Source organism: Cyphomyrmex costatus, unplaced genomic scaffold (genome assembly GCF_001594065.2).
Source record: "Cyphomyrmex costatus isolate MS0001 unplaced genomic scaffold, Ccosl1.0 scaffold6, whole genome shotgun sequence".
Lineage (NCBI taxonomy): Eukaryota > Metazoa > Arthropoda > Insecta > Hymenoptera > Formicidae > Cyphomyrmex > Cyphomyrmex costatus.
Window position 1 is genome coordinate 1,148,614 of NW_017280155.1, and position 14,488 is coordinate 1,163,101.

Consider the following 14,488-nt stretch of genomic DNA (forward strand, 5'->3'; position numbering starts at 1 on the left):
TTCCGACGAACCTGAGGGGTGGGGTGTACCCCGCCTCTGCCGGGCGTTCCCGGCCGCCGGACAACCGTAATTAGTTAGTACTCCCATCTTCCTTACCTTCTTTTCCGCATCCCGAAAATCCCGTCTTGGTACTTGACATTCGAAAAGGGGTAGGGCGCTCCCTGCCTCTGTCGGGCGTTCCCGGCCGTCAAGTACCAACTCCGTTTCCTTTCCTAGCATTGCCAAAATCACGTATCGCACCGCGAAACGACGCTTGCTGGCGTATACCCGCGTTCCGCCGCGTTGCAGATCGTCGTCGAGAAAACCCGCGACCGCCGGCATATATCTCGCGCCGTTTAGAGTTAGTTTTCGTTGTAGAGTCCGCGTCCGTTTCTGCGTTCATATATATATATATATTTCTTTTTTTGTTGTCCGCGCTCGTTTGTATATATATATATATATTTTTTCTGTTACCCGCGCTCGTTTATTTTCGTCGCTGTATTATTGTAAGTCGCGTCCGTTAATTATATATTCCTATATGTTATTTGTCTCTTCGATTTTTAATTTCCGTATCATCTAAATTGTCTAAATAAACTATGTTTCTTGTCTAACTATTACTTCCGCATCAGTATTTTCTTTACCGATTTCCGACGCTTCACATAATTTTCCGCCGCCCCGTTCCGACGCGAATACTCCTCCGTCAAACCTTTTTTATACGACACGCATTTTTCCGACGAGCTAGTCCGAGTATAAAAATTAGGTAGTTACATTCTATTTTATTTCATTTATTTATGTCTTTTTATTTTTTTGTTTTCCTTATTACATGAAATAATAAAAGAATATACATATAATAAGCCATACTCCGTGGGGAGCTAAGCGCATAGAGATAGTAGTACTAGAGACCGCATTGTAGGAGTGGGGGTAATCCTATCTAGAAAAGGACGCACTCATTTGGGCCTTTTCGTTCTCTCTCGTTTCGCGTATGCGTATAGCCATATATTCTGAGAGAGGGGATCGAAAGAAAGAACGAGTCGAACGAGAAAAGTTTCATCATTACATGACTGGACAAGCCTGATTAAGCCTGATCACTTTGGAATCAAATAAAGAATTGAGTTTGATAAGGTTAAGGGCTCTCGATGAATAATATCAATAAAATAAATTAATATCAATAAATATTAATGATAAAAATCTATCATTTATACCTCTATAATTCCAGTTATGCGAGCATATTGGCCAGCACCACCAGATTGTTTCTTATAAAGATAGTCAAATTCACATGGTTTAGTTAAGTCTCGCGGAAAGAAACTTTTGGCTTTTCAAGTATGACCGGACAAGCCTGATTTCTTTGTAATCAAACAAAGAATTGACTTTGATAAGGTCAAAGGTTTCTCAGTGCCAAGGGTTGCTCTTTCAATTCCTTATTCTTTCTTTCGATCCCCTCTCTCAGAGTATACGGCTATATGCATGCGCGAAACGAGAGAGAACGAAACGGTTGAGTGCGTCCTTTTCTAGATAGAATTACCCCCACTCCTCAAATTTCCGACAATGCGTACTCTAGTACTACTATCTCTATGGCTAAGCGCAAGAAGGTTCGTACGTTTGCGCGGAGTTCGACGGGGAAGGGTGATGGTGGGGATATAATCGCGTAGTGGTGGCAAGAAGGGTATGGTGGGAGTAACTGTATATATAGTTGTATGGTGTTGACCGCTTCACATTTTGCGATCACGCCGACACGAAAGGACCACGGAGACATGGAATTCTTCAGGAGGATTATTTCGATGTTCAATTTTTCGAGGCAGAAGAAAATTGATATCATAACAAAATTACCTATCGAAATTTCCAACATGATATTTCGCATGCTGGATGATCTCTCTATACGGCACTCTGCGAGAGTCTCAGCTCGGTGGAGAGGACTTTCTGCCTATGAACGGAGACGCAGAAAACTACGAGATGCGAAGACTAACGTAGAACCTTCTAACAATGTTATTACAAATGGCACTATGACATTTAATGTCAACGAAGATAGTGGTAGTGCTGCTCGAAAGAACCATGGTCGTCCTCCTCGATACATGCGCTCAACTGGCAGTGCTAACGATAACAAGAGGGTCAAACGATCCAAGACAAAGTATAGTCAAAAATACATGCGACTTTGAATACATCACGAGGAATAATATAAATTGCATTTATTCGTGATATAAATAAACATTGTAAGCATCGTATTATGTTAATAGCGTTAGTAGTTAGTGGTATAAATTTAGAGATTTATTTGGACAGTAACTAATAGTTTGCCAGCGTTGTCAAGTATTTTACATTAAAAATTTCTTATTTCAAAATACCCTTATTTTTATGTATCCTTTTAGATTAGAGAATACGTATTATTCAGGTTAAGTTATAATATTAAATATGTAGTATCATAAATTTTTAAACGAAAAGTATATACGTGCTACTTGAATTAATATTACTTTAATAATTTGGAATAAGTATGGAAGAATGTTGGCGATTGGATTTCGTTTTTATTAACTACACAACGAAATTTCGTTTCAACCGTATTCTATATCTACAATTTGCTTAAATTATAAGTAATACATATTTCTTGAAAAACATTGTTGTTACTTTGTTAGTTTGGAAAATAGATGTAGGATTGGTTTGGGAAACAAGTTTATTTCTAACTTCAAAGAGTATAACTCACACAAGGGCTTACAATTAGCGCCTCTTTTTATCTTTCTATAAAAAAGATAATTTTATCATAACAGCGCATGCATTTTGTGTTGTTGACCGTACAGCAATATTAAATACATTTTGCTTTTGATAAGGCTTTATCTTACTTTACTGTATCGAATTTTGTTTTAATTTAACACGCATAATTTTAAATGGACCTTATTCTATTTTATTTCATTTATTTATGTCTTTTCATTTCTTTGTTTTCCTTATTACATGAAATAATAAAAGAATATACATATAATAAGCCATACTCCGTGGGGAGCTAAGCGCAAGAAGGTTCGTACGTTTGCGCGGAGTTCGACGGGGAAGGGTGATGGTGGGGATATAATCGCGTAGTGGTGGCAAGAAGGGTATGGTGGGAGTAACTGTATATATAGTTGTATGGTGTTGACCGCTTCATATTTTGCGATCACGCCGACACGAAAGGACCACGGAGACATGGAATTATTCGGCGAGTTCAAGACGGCAAAGCGGCTAGGTATGCTTACCGAGCGATTGAATATAATTGGTTATTACTTATAGATCCACTTTCCACTATGATATTTGCTGTATTGGATGACCAATCCTTACGAAATGCTGCGATGGTTTCAGCACCGTGGAGAGAACTTTCTGCCTATGAACGGAGACGCAGGGAACTACGAGATTCGAAGACTAACCGGGGCAGGGTAAAATGCTTTTCCAATTCCATTTAAAATACTAAATATAAAATAATTTTAAAAAATGTATTTAAAATAAAAAATGTGAATAGATTCTTTTAATCCATTTTCAATATAAAATGGATAAATTGGAATTTTAAATGGTTTTTAAATGTAAAATGGCCTTTCTTGGTATACATATTTTTAAGTATTTTATGTTTGAAATTACTTTGCATAATGCTGGAATATCAATTTTTTTAAATTAAATTCGACATTTATGGATCTGTAATTATTAATATCTATTTTATATTACAGTTTAATTCTCAATTTATTGGTATAATTATAAAAAAATTAAAGAAAATACAACAATAAGAAGAAGGAAGCCAATAACGGTCAAAGCTGGATCACAATGCTTATTATAATTATGTGTAAATTTTGTATACTGGGTATGTAGTCCCCATGGTGTAATAAGTTAGGTGAAGCGTTCTAAAGTTGCGCAGTAGTCAGAAATATCCAACCAATCGCAAGCTAGCGGAAAAGGAAAATATTTTTGGTCGTATCGAAAGATGTATCGAAAGGACATAATAACAAGGACATATATTCGTTTACGAAATGTAAATATGCAAATAAAACAAAAAAATGTTTCAAAGACTCATAAAAAATTGCGAAGAATGACAAATATAATTGTTACATAGATTTTATAATAAAATTTTTATTTCATTTATATCTTTATGTTGTTCATATGATCCTGTTATGTTCTTTGTTCTTTTTTTTCTACATAATTTAAAAATTTATTAAATCAATTTATAAAACTCATTCATATGCGACGTTTTTATTTCGAATTTTCCCAATTTCATCCACTTTCAAATTTCGCTTTTTATGGTTTCAAGGGGGTTCTAAACAAGAGGGTTCTAAAGCGTTTGGTCTGTAAGGTAGTAATTAACGGTAGTAATTTTTCCATCTTTTCAAAAATTGTTGGTAAATTCTCAATTTATTTCGTAGATATTGTCTACTAGATCGTATATAATATGTATAAATTATCTTGCCGAAGCCCTAATTTTGAAAAATCTGTTCAATCAGTTTCTATATACACTTCTCATTATCAATGACTACATTACCAACTGAGCACTTCAATGTACACTTTTATAATACTTCTTGAACTTACTGTTCATCTTTTTCTAATTTTCAGAATTAGAAAAAGATGAAGAGCAAATTGAACCGAGATTAAAAGTTAATCTGCATTGGTGGAAATGAGCATAATGGCCACTGTCACCAAGCTTCGATTAACTAATCGGCTAGTAACTTTGCAGGCTTCCAACTGAAGTTGATGCCGGAGCTGAGCTCACATTAATACTCCGACATCAGTTTCAGTTGGAAGCCTGCAAAGTTACTAGGCCGATTAGTTAATCGAAGCTTTGTGACATTGGCCCTAATAAGAGTCTGGCCACCTTCTCCCCGGTTTGTGATTGGTCCGACATTTATCATCCATTCCCGCAAATTTCTTTAAATTTATAAATTGTAAAAATTAATAAATTCGTAAAAATTAAAGTAGAATCAATTACAATTTTTATTTTTATTATTATTTAACTTATGTTAACATTATTAAATATTTTCTATAAAAACTTTTATGTAAAAAAAACGTTGCAATATGTCTTTCATAAAATAAAAAAGAATAATTGCGTCTTTATCTACAATAACGAGAAACTTCTTCAGTTTCTTTTTCTAGATTTTCCTCAAATCTTCGGAAACGAGGGAAACATGGCTCATTGTACTATTGGATAGTTAAAATTATCAAAATCGGCACTACTTTTCAAAAATATAATGATGTAATACCCGAATGAAGACGAAACACATTTCGAACAGCTATACAAGACTCAAATTATAATGATTCTTCTTCTTTTTCGAATATTAATGGTCCTGATCTTAAAAATGATACGATGCATGAGGCGAGACGAAACAGAAACAGAAACTATGAAGTTTGTAGAGCTACAATCAGCTACAACTTACAGCGCCACTAGAATGAGATAGCATGATTTTTTCTCTCTCGCACAATTTCGACGAATAATGGCGGACTTCACGTGTTCAGACCCTTATTAGAGGGTCACTAGCATCGTGGACACAAGGCTTAAGAGGTGTGTAGAGTGTACAAGGTGTAACTTAAAAGTACTAGAAATCCCTACACTATTTTTCGCGGGCATGTTCAGTGCGCACGATGGGAAAAGTGATGGAGAGCACTAGCACGGTAGCACCCTTTTCCATGATGGCCGAGGTTGCGACGAGGGTTTCGTGAATTTTCTGTTATACATCAGGATTTTGTGTATTAGAATGACCATGATTTCCAAAACTGCAGTCGGCATTGCTGTCGGGATCGCCGGAATCTTCGTTGGCTACTGTTTCTACTTTGACCAGAAGCGCCGCAGTGATCCCGATTTCAAAAAGAAGCTCCGCGAACGTAAGTTCTGATTTTTCGTTTTCCTCCACGCGTGACTTCCTCGTGGTGATGTGCGTTTTTAAGAGAGATCAGTATGTTTCTGATAATTCCTCTTGACAACGTTCATTACATTGATCATATAATTCATTTTACACGTGTGCACATTTACACATTTCCTATTTATACATATATTAAAAATCATTTCATTGTAATATTGTTTATTGCATTAGGATTGTAATTATAAATAAATATAAATTGTGGAAAATTCTAATTTATTTAATAACACTTTAATTTTTATGAATTGGAAAAAATACATCTCTCTATTTATACCTTATCACAGAAATTAGAAAGAATCGACAAATCTTAAGGTCATCTTTATTCCTCTTTTCCTTATATATAACATTCTACCGTACCTGAGAATTTAAAAAATTTATATAGCTCTTATTCTCTGTAACAAAGGTTTTATTTTTATTTTATAGGTAGAAAGGCTAAGAAGCAAGCTCAGAAAGCTTCCTCAAAGATGCCAGATTTGAGGGATCATGAATTGGTGCAAAAGTTCTTTTTGCAAGAGGTAAAATTTGCTGTTACTTTGACTGTATACATATCTAGCTTTAATGTTTAAAAATGTATTTTAAATTTCTTATTTAATGACTCATGCCTTTAGAGTGTAAAGAGATAATACAATCAAAATATCAAATACTTTTAAATTTATATAGATTTAATTAATTTGCATCAATCAGTGGGATATATAACTAGAGTAGCAATATAATTCTTAATTTAAGATACAATTGGGATGATTCTTAATCATAGAGTGTTGTTTAAACGCAGGAAAAATTCTACGTATTTTACATATATATGGTGTAGGGCTGCGTTCGGAAACATCACCCGAGTACCTCCGTGTGTCGTCCTATCCTTGTTGTTCACCCATGTTAAACGAGGATAAGATGATACACTGAGGTATTTGGGTGATGTTTCCGAACGCAGCCTAGATGAGATCAAATCTAGATTCACGAATTGATGGATTGCTAGTTTACAAATTATATATAAACACCAAACCACCCGATTCTTTAAATATATTTAAACATGTAATATATTATATTGTTTAGGTTCAACTTGGGGAGGAATTGCTTGCTTGTGGAGAAATAGATGGTGGAGTTGAACACTTGGCTAATGCAGTAGCAGTCTGTGGACAGCCAGCCCAGTTACTGACAGTTCTCCAGAAGACTCTGCCACCACCAATTTTCCAGATTCTGGTGCAGCGACTACCCGTTGTTGGCCAGGTATAAATTAGTTAAAAAAATATTATTGAAATGAGAGATGATATTCTTTTGTTAAATTTGCTTTCTTACAGAAAATAGTATCGCAAACTCAAATGGCAGAGGAAGATGTTGAATAGAGGAATATAAAGTTTTGTTGACAATACTTAAATAAAATTTGAAATTAACAAAGAGTCTGCTCATCTTTGCACAATGTGGGTGCGAATATAGTTTATATCTAGAAAATCCTACAATTGTACAATTCGTTGTCCCGTATCGAACTTCCATTTTTCTTAGTAAATGTATGTACCAACCGTATATAGAAATTTTATATATAAATATTCATTATTTTATTTTGTTAAACATATATATATTTTAATATCCTTTTATTTAAATAAAATAAATTTAAATTAAACAGCGATTCTAACCATTTTTGGCAGATGTAAGACTTATAATATTCTGATATCAAATCAAAATTTAATTTCTCTTCAATGTTCTAATTGCAATAATATACATGTACGTCCTTGAAAAATATAAACATCTCTAAAATTTACAAATAGTTCTAAACATTTCTGTGAAAAATATATATTCGATACAAAAATTGTATATTGTTAAAACAGTCATAATTTTAATGGATTTATCTATTCAGACATAATTGTCCTATCGCATTTTGTATGTAGTCACTATTTGTATTAATTTTATATTTTGTGAGAAACTAATTTATTCTTAATGATTCACATATCCTATTTTTAATACCAAGAAATTTTGTTTTTGTTGTTTCATATATATATATATATATATATGAGATACACATATATATATATATAACATACAAAAAACTATATATATATATAATTGTTTTGTTATAAAAGTTAACACACACGAGTTACTATACAAGTTAAAGTTTCATCAAAACATGATAAATTTCTAGCATATTACACATAGCCACTGCTTTAATCTGATTCTGAGCAACAGTATGTCATTTGTGTGTTCAGGAATTGACGTTAATGAATTAGTATATTTATTATGTTTTAATTAGCTGTGTTCAATAGAATACGCTATCACTATCACATTTGCGATACTAATAAGCAAATACGTTGCCTTATTTTGGTGTAGTAAATGTGAAAAAGTGACTTGTATAACATCACAATCTATGGATCCAATTGTAATCTTGTACAATTATTGTAATCATCTAAGATATAATGTTGATATCCAATATGTGCACATTATAAAAATAATTAAGAGATTTACCTGCTCAGGTACGTTATTATCATATATTCTGGAAGCATTTATGAAAGTATATACAATTAGAGGATTATTGTAAATCTTATGCTGTGTATCGCTATAAATTTACGTAAAAATATATATGTATTTTGTAGATAAAATCTAATGTCGCGCTATAAATGCTATAAACTCTAGAAATTATTTTGAAAATATAGATGTATATTGTTATATACCCAAAGATATTTAACTTTCTGTCTCTATACATATAATAAACAATTCAAAGATACACAATACATAATACTTTTTCAAAAATTATATATTCTTATATAGAAGATATATGAAATTCTATCAAATAAACATACAATAAAGAAATAAATATAAATAAAAAACATTTACGCGCAACTTTAAGGAATATTTATGTTAAACCTTACATTATATTATATATTACTATTTGAAATTAGATAATCGAAATAAAATATAAAACTTTATTCATTTATAATAGCATTATACATAATTTCTCTTCCATTACATCTTTAATTCTTCCTATATGTAATTATGTCCACATATTACAAGAAATTCTGTTTATATACATATGTTTTACACAAGAACAGCTCTTTATAATCGGGATATATATAAATATATATATATATAAATAATAGACGAAAAAAATCAATTATGTGTGAACAATGACGCAATGCTTTTGCTTAATACCTTAGGCATTTTTTCGTTATCCAACCAAAAGCAACCGCGGCTAAGGCTATCTTTGTCTTCTGATCCCTGAAAACGAAGATAGTCTTAGTCGCGGTTGCTGTTGGTTAGATAACGAAAAAACGTCTCTTGTAATTTGATATATAGTGTAAATAATAACTCAAAATATAGAATAAAAAAATATTTAATTTATTAAAATAAGACCCAAGAGTGTCCACAGAATCAAATTATATATACATATATTCATGAGCTAATTTTCATAAATTGTGCATGTACAAAACTTGATCATTGTAATCTGTTTAATACAAACGAAATTATATACATGACATTAATTGTTACTGATCTATAAGTGGCAGTGTTTTACAAAAATAGACTTATTTCCAACAACAATAGAATTTCTGTATAACAATTTGTTTTGTAAACAATAATTGGGGATTATTTACGTAACCATACATTTGAACATATAACAATAATTTTCGTAATACTTGTGAGTACAATTCATTCAAAACGTAAATACAATATAATTTTTTAGTAATTTGTATTACATATTTTATATGATTACTTCCAATGTTTTTTACTGTTATGATTATAGTTACTTTGTACTTTTCCTGAATCGTTAAGGCTCAACTGTATCAATATGATTTCAATTTTAAGTGAGACTTAAACTGTCTGTCTCTCTTTCAGCTTTAATACGAGATAGAGTTTTAAGTCGCGCTTAAAATCAAGTAATATGCCTAAATAGAATAAATAAAATGTGTACGACATATTCAAAAGCAGAGAGAATAGTAATAGTACAAAAATTAATACGATTTGTACTCCAATTGTTTTCAATCTTGAGCATGTACCAATAGAAATGTATAACGAATATTTACAGTTATAAGACTTGAAAAGATCGGGAAATTATTAATAATTGTCATTTTACATTAATACACATCCTCTATGTGCACATTTCTATCCAGAAATGATATACAGATCATCATATTTGATACAATTATTTTGAATCTAAAATTTCACTTCTAGCTTGTGACATTACATCAAGAGCATTTTTCTTTATAAGACTATTGGCCAAATCTTTACCAAGGAGTTCTGCACCAAGAAGACTTATACTGCTTATTTTATAACTGGGAATAACGCTGCAATAAAGTCGCGGTTCCTGATATGGGCATTTCCTATTACAAGAGAAAAAAAAGGTTAATCAAATTAAATATAAAATAAATAAAATATGCAATGTGCGCTCAAAGATATACATTGATAGCACAGCATCGATATCAGTATGTGCAATCTTATTTAAAAATATTCTAATAATAAATCATATTTAACTCACCGAGGAGGCTCACCATCGTCATCGGGTAAATATAATTTGCTTTTCGAAGTATCTGTAATCAAAGTTTGACCATCCAGAGACCATACAGCACCGGTAATCGTTAACTCATTCTTCTTCAAAGATGAAGATACCGCAACTGGTGCGGAACATCCACCACCAAGAGTTTTTAGAAATGAACGCTCGCACACGCATGTCAATGTGGTTTCCAAATCAAACAATGGTTCCAAAATTGAACGTATTTTCCAATCTGACTCTCGACATTCAACACCCAATGCACCCTGACCGATAGCATAAAGAGTTTCCTCGGGTTCTAAAATCTAAAAGAATACATATGTTGATTCAAATCAGTTTTACAGAATATGAAAGTGAAATATAAGATAAAGAATCGTACCTGACTTATTCTGTCATCCCAGCCCATCCGTTTTAAACCAGCAGCAGCTAATATAATCGCGGCGTAGGGGCCATCTTCATTGTCTAGTTTTTTAAATCTCGTATTCAAGTTACCGCGAATGTTTTCTATCTTTAAGTGCGGCATGTTCCGAGATAACTGAGCGGATCTACGTAAGGAGCTAGTACCTATTACACTACCTTTTGGCAATGTGGTTAATGTTTTGTCTTTGAATTTCTTTGACATGACTACTGCGTCGCGTGGATCCTCGCGTCTACAAAAATATATTATTTATTGACGTTATTAACAAATATTAATATTACTTTTATAGTCTAATTTATTTAAAATATAAATGCCAGATATTTTTTCATAAAGACTTGACTTTTTGCAAATAAACAATTTTTTTTATGTAATACCATACATTTAATTTAAGAACTACTTTGACATTACTTACATGTTAATAATATATAATTATTATTTTAATACCAAAAACAGTAAACATAATTTAACAGCTAGTTGGAATTGATACAAATGGATTCAAAATGTTTTTTTTATAAGAACACTAGCGTATGTGTCTGCATTTAAATTTAAAATGTGCTCTCCCTATCGGGGCATTGATATGTAAATTAGCAAAGTCAGCTCTTGCTGACGAGAAGCAACTTTAAATGAATGTAATATCACACTTAATTTAAGAAAACGCAGCTCGAATTTTTTATCGTTTAATATTATAGCAAATGAAACATACTTTAATATTGCACCTAAAGCCATCCCTGCCGGTAGTGTTGTTGGCAAATCTTTCAATGAATGTACAACAAAATCAACGCTACCATTTTCCAAAGCTAGTTCCAACTCCTCGGTAAACAGGGACTTCTCCCCGATCTTTGGTAAAGACTTATCCAAAATCTTATCTCCTTTAGTATTCATCGTTACTACAATTTTATTTCAATTTGAAAATAAAGTTACTAACTTTATAAAAAAAATAAATAAAGTTATTAACTTTATAAAAAAAAATAAATAAAGTTACTAACTTTATAAAAATTTATTTAATACAATTCGATATGTTTTTTTGTTGACAAAATATATGTAATAAATTAATAATAAACAACATTTTTCATTATATGCCAGTCATCGAATATATTAGAAGAAAAAGCTGTATTTCAAATATTATGTAATCTGATATATAGTCAAAGGGAAAAAATTGCGAAATTATCACGTGTGATACTGAGAAATTATGAAATCTGTGATATTGAACTTTTAAATTCAAAACAAATTCATTGAAGTTGCACGAAGAATAACTGATATAATAAGGAATAGTGCTATTGTATTATAATCTGCTTACCTATTTCAAATTCTTTTTTTGGATGAATTTCTTTCAGACATTGTATTACATGTTTAGTTTGTATCAAGGCCAACTAAAAAATTAAAAAAAATACATTATTTATCTTCAAAGTAAGAAAACATGATTTTTTTTTGCAATTTATGTAGTAAAATATAATTTAAAAAAATTTTATTAAATATATTTTATAATAAATTAATTAAGTATTAATTTTTATAAAATTAAGTATTAAATTTTATAAAATTAATTAAATATTAATTAAGTATAAAATGCAATTTAAAAAATATTTATGTAATAAAATACAATTTAAAAAATATATAATTGCATGTACAATACGTAAAATTGTATAACAAAATAGTTAATTTTTTAAATTAGAATTTTTTAATTAAAATATAAAAAACCACTTTGCGATTCTAATACTCTTTTTTATATAAGTTTAAATATAGACGTCATTGATATACTAAAAAAATTTTAAAAACAACTGAGTAATCTTACGCGGAGGTATAAGCAGTTTAGACACGCAGCAACGATTACATAAAATTAATAAGTAATCGTCGTGGATGAGAAAAGACATGTAATTAAAATCGTTAATAAGAGAACAGAAATCAATCTTTGCATAATAATTTTTATATAATATACATACTGAAAAATGCTGTCGTACTAATAAGCAAAAAAATTGCGAAGAAGTTCGAGAATGCGACTTGCAGTTTAAGAAAAAAATTTTTTTATAAAATCGAATAACCGGATATGTATAAGAAAACGAAAGCTTACACTCACCTCACTTTTCCGAGATCCAACTCGAATTACATCACATTTTTTATCATCATTCATTGTTACGTTTTGAACACCAGATATAGTCGAGCGTCGAACTTTGGAATGTACTAGGTGATATTATAGATACAAGCATCAAGTGTTAGATGGAATAACGATGGAAGAATCCCTTCTACGTTCCCGATGTAGAGGACGACTGACGGATTGAGAGATAATCTAATTGGGTCGAGGAACGTGGATAAGTACTTTCACTGCAAACTAGCAACCGCGCTTAACCTTATGATTTCTTACGCTTCTGCGAATGAGACGTGCAAGGAAAAAAAATGAAATTATGGAGTTAATGTGCGCGCTAAATTCTTTCACAGTCACTGACACTGCAGCAGAATGTGAAATTGATTAAGAAAGTTTTGGAAGACCGACAATGACAAAACTTAAACTACTGCCATGATGAACGCAATGCAACTGATGAACTGACGACTTGACCATGGTATAATAAGAAAGGTATAGCAAGGCGCATTGAGGCGCATGCAGGGGAAGTGGGAAAATTGATTGACCAACCACAACGCTGTAAGTTTTTGAGGCGCCAATTCAAATGTCTGTATGTACTCAGGTAGATGGAAACAAATAAATCTTATTACAAATAGCCTTGAATTATTTAATTATTTAGTTAATATGTCAAAACTGAAGAAATATATATATATATATATATGTAAGTGGATGTGTGTATGTGCATAGAGTATACGCTATTTCGTTTCAACAAAATTACTGGATACTCTCCAACTATCCTTTTACTGCAGAGATAAGTTATCTTGATAAAAAAGTTATTGGTACGCGTTAGAAGAAATAAAATACTTAGAGAAACATGAAAAATAACGTTTTTCACATTCTGAAATAAATGTAATTTCTATATATACATATATATTCAAAAGTATATATCATTAATTACATTATTAAAATACAAAATCTCTTATAATTATGTATGTATGTACATATGAATAAAAATGCATAATATTTGAGGTTAGAATACAGGTCTTTGATATGTACATTTATTACATATATAAGTATGCGTATTTTTGAATATAACAAATTGATAAAATGGTAAACTTAACTTATTGATGATTTACTTTTCACGTCACTTCTGCAATTTTTCGCTATTTACTATTTTACTCGATCTTTAATCGCTTCTTATCACCGATGATATGTACATATAAATGCCATACATGATGTAAGGTTCTCGGTGCATTTGAATCGCCACTCAAAAAACTTACTGTATTGTGATTGACCGCAGCTGCGCGTCCTCCTAGTTGCTATACCTCTCTTATTATACCATGGACTTGACGACGACGAGTGACGACTGACGACCTCGTTGCAGCTAGAGTCCTAGATATCAGAGAAGCGCAACCGGTGTGCCGCATTCTGATTAGCTGAGTGTCAGCCAATCATGACATTCATTCAGTGGTATTAAAAATGGCTGACTAATAGACGATTGGTGGATTTCATATTTCGTCTGCAAACGACGCCATTTTTATTACTTTTTTTAGTAATTTTGCGATACTGACTCAAGCCGGTTGCGCTTCTCTGATATCTAGGACTCTAGTTGCAGCCATGGTCGAAGTAACAAGCAGTGTTGCCACATTCTGGCGAAGCAGTCTCCCTATTGGGACATGAAAATCTCCCTAGTTTTCCCTAGTTTTCCATTTAATTCATAAAATTAC

General features: G+C 31.7%; 2 protein-coding genes across 2 annotated transcripts; one reads left to right on the plus strand and one right to left on the minus strand.

Moving 5' to 3' along the window:
- Positions 1 to 5,585: 5,585 nt before the first annotated feature.
- On the plus strand, positions 5,586 to 7,332 carry Tom20 (translocase of outer membrane 20). The gene is made up of 4 exons (XM_018546896.1): positions 5,586 to 5,787; positions 6,246 to 6,337; positions 6,873 to 7,046; positions 7,118 to 7,332. The coding sequence occupies exons 1-4, from the start codon at positions 5,661 to 5,663 to the stop codon at positions 7,160 to 7,162; spliced, it is 438 nt and encodes a 145-aa protein (XP_018402398.1). The 5' UTR covers positions 5,586 to 5,660; the 3' UTR covers positions 7,163 to 7,332.
- A 2,613-nt stretch (positions 7,333 to 9,945) lies between these two features.
- Positions 9,946 to 13,213, minus strand: l(3)02640 (porphobilinogen deaminase-like protein l(3)02640). The gene is made up of 6 exons (XM_018546893.1): positions 12,780 to 13,213; positions 12,006 to 12,078; positions 11,412 to 11,595; positions 10,670 to 10,940; positions 10,279 to 10,595; positions 9,946 to 10,123 (listed from the first exon to the last, which is right to left on the minus strand). The coding sequence occupies exons 1-6, from the start codon at positions 12,831 to 12,833 to the stop codon at positions 9,946 to 9,948; spliced, it is 1,077 nt and encodes a 358-aa protein (XP_018402395.1). The 5' UTR covers positions 12,834 to 13,213.
- Between the last annotated feature and the right edge of the window lie 1,275 nt (positions 13,214 to 14,488).

Bases quoted from the DNA above. Each gene is read 5' to 3' on its own strand.
- Tom20 (XM_018546896.1), top strand. From the start codon at position 5,661: ATGACCATGATTTCCAAAACTGCAGTCGGCATTGCTGTCGGGATCGCC. The intron at 5,788-6,245 runs GTAAGTTCTGAT...TTTATTTTATAG, and splicing joins CAAAAAGAAGCTCCGCGAAC to GTAGAAAGGCTAAGAAGCAA. The intron at 7,047-7,117 runs GTATAAATTAGT...GCTTTCTTACAG, and splicing joins GACTACCCGTTGTTGGCCAG to AAAATAGTATCGCAAACTCA.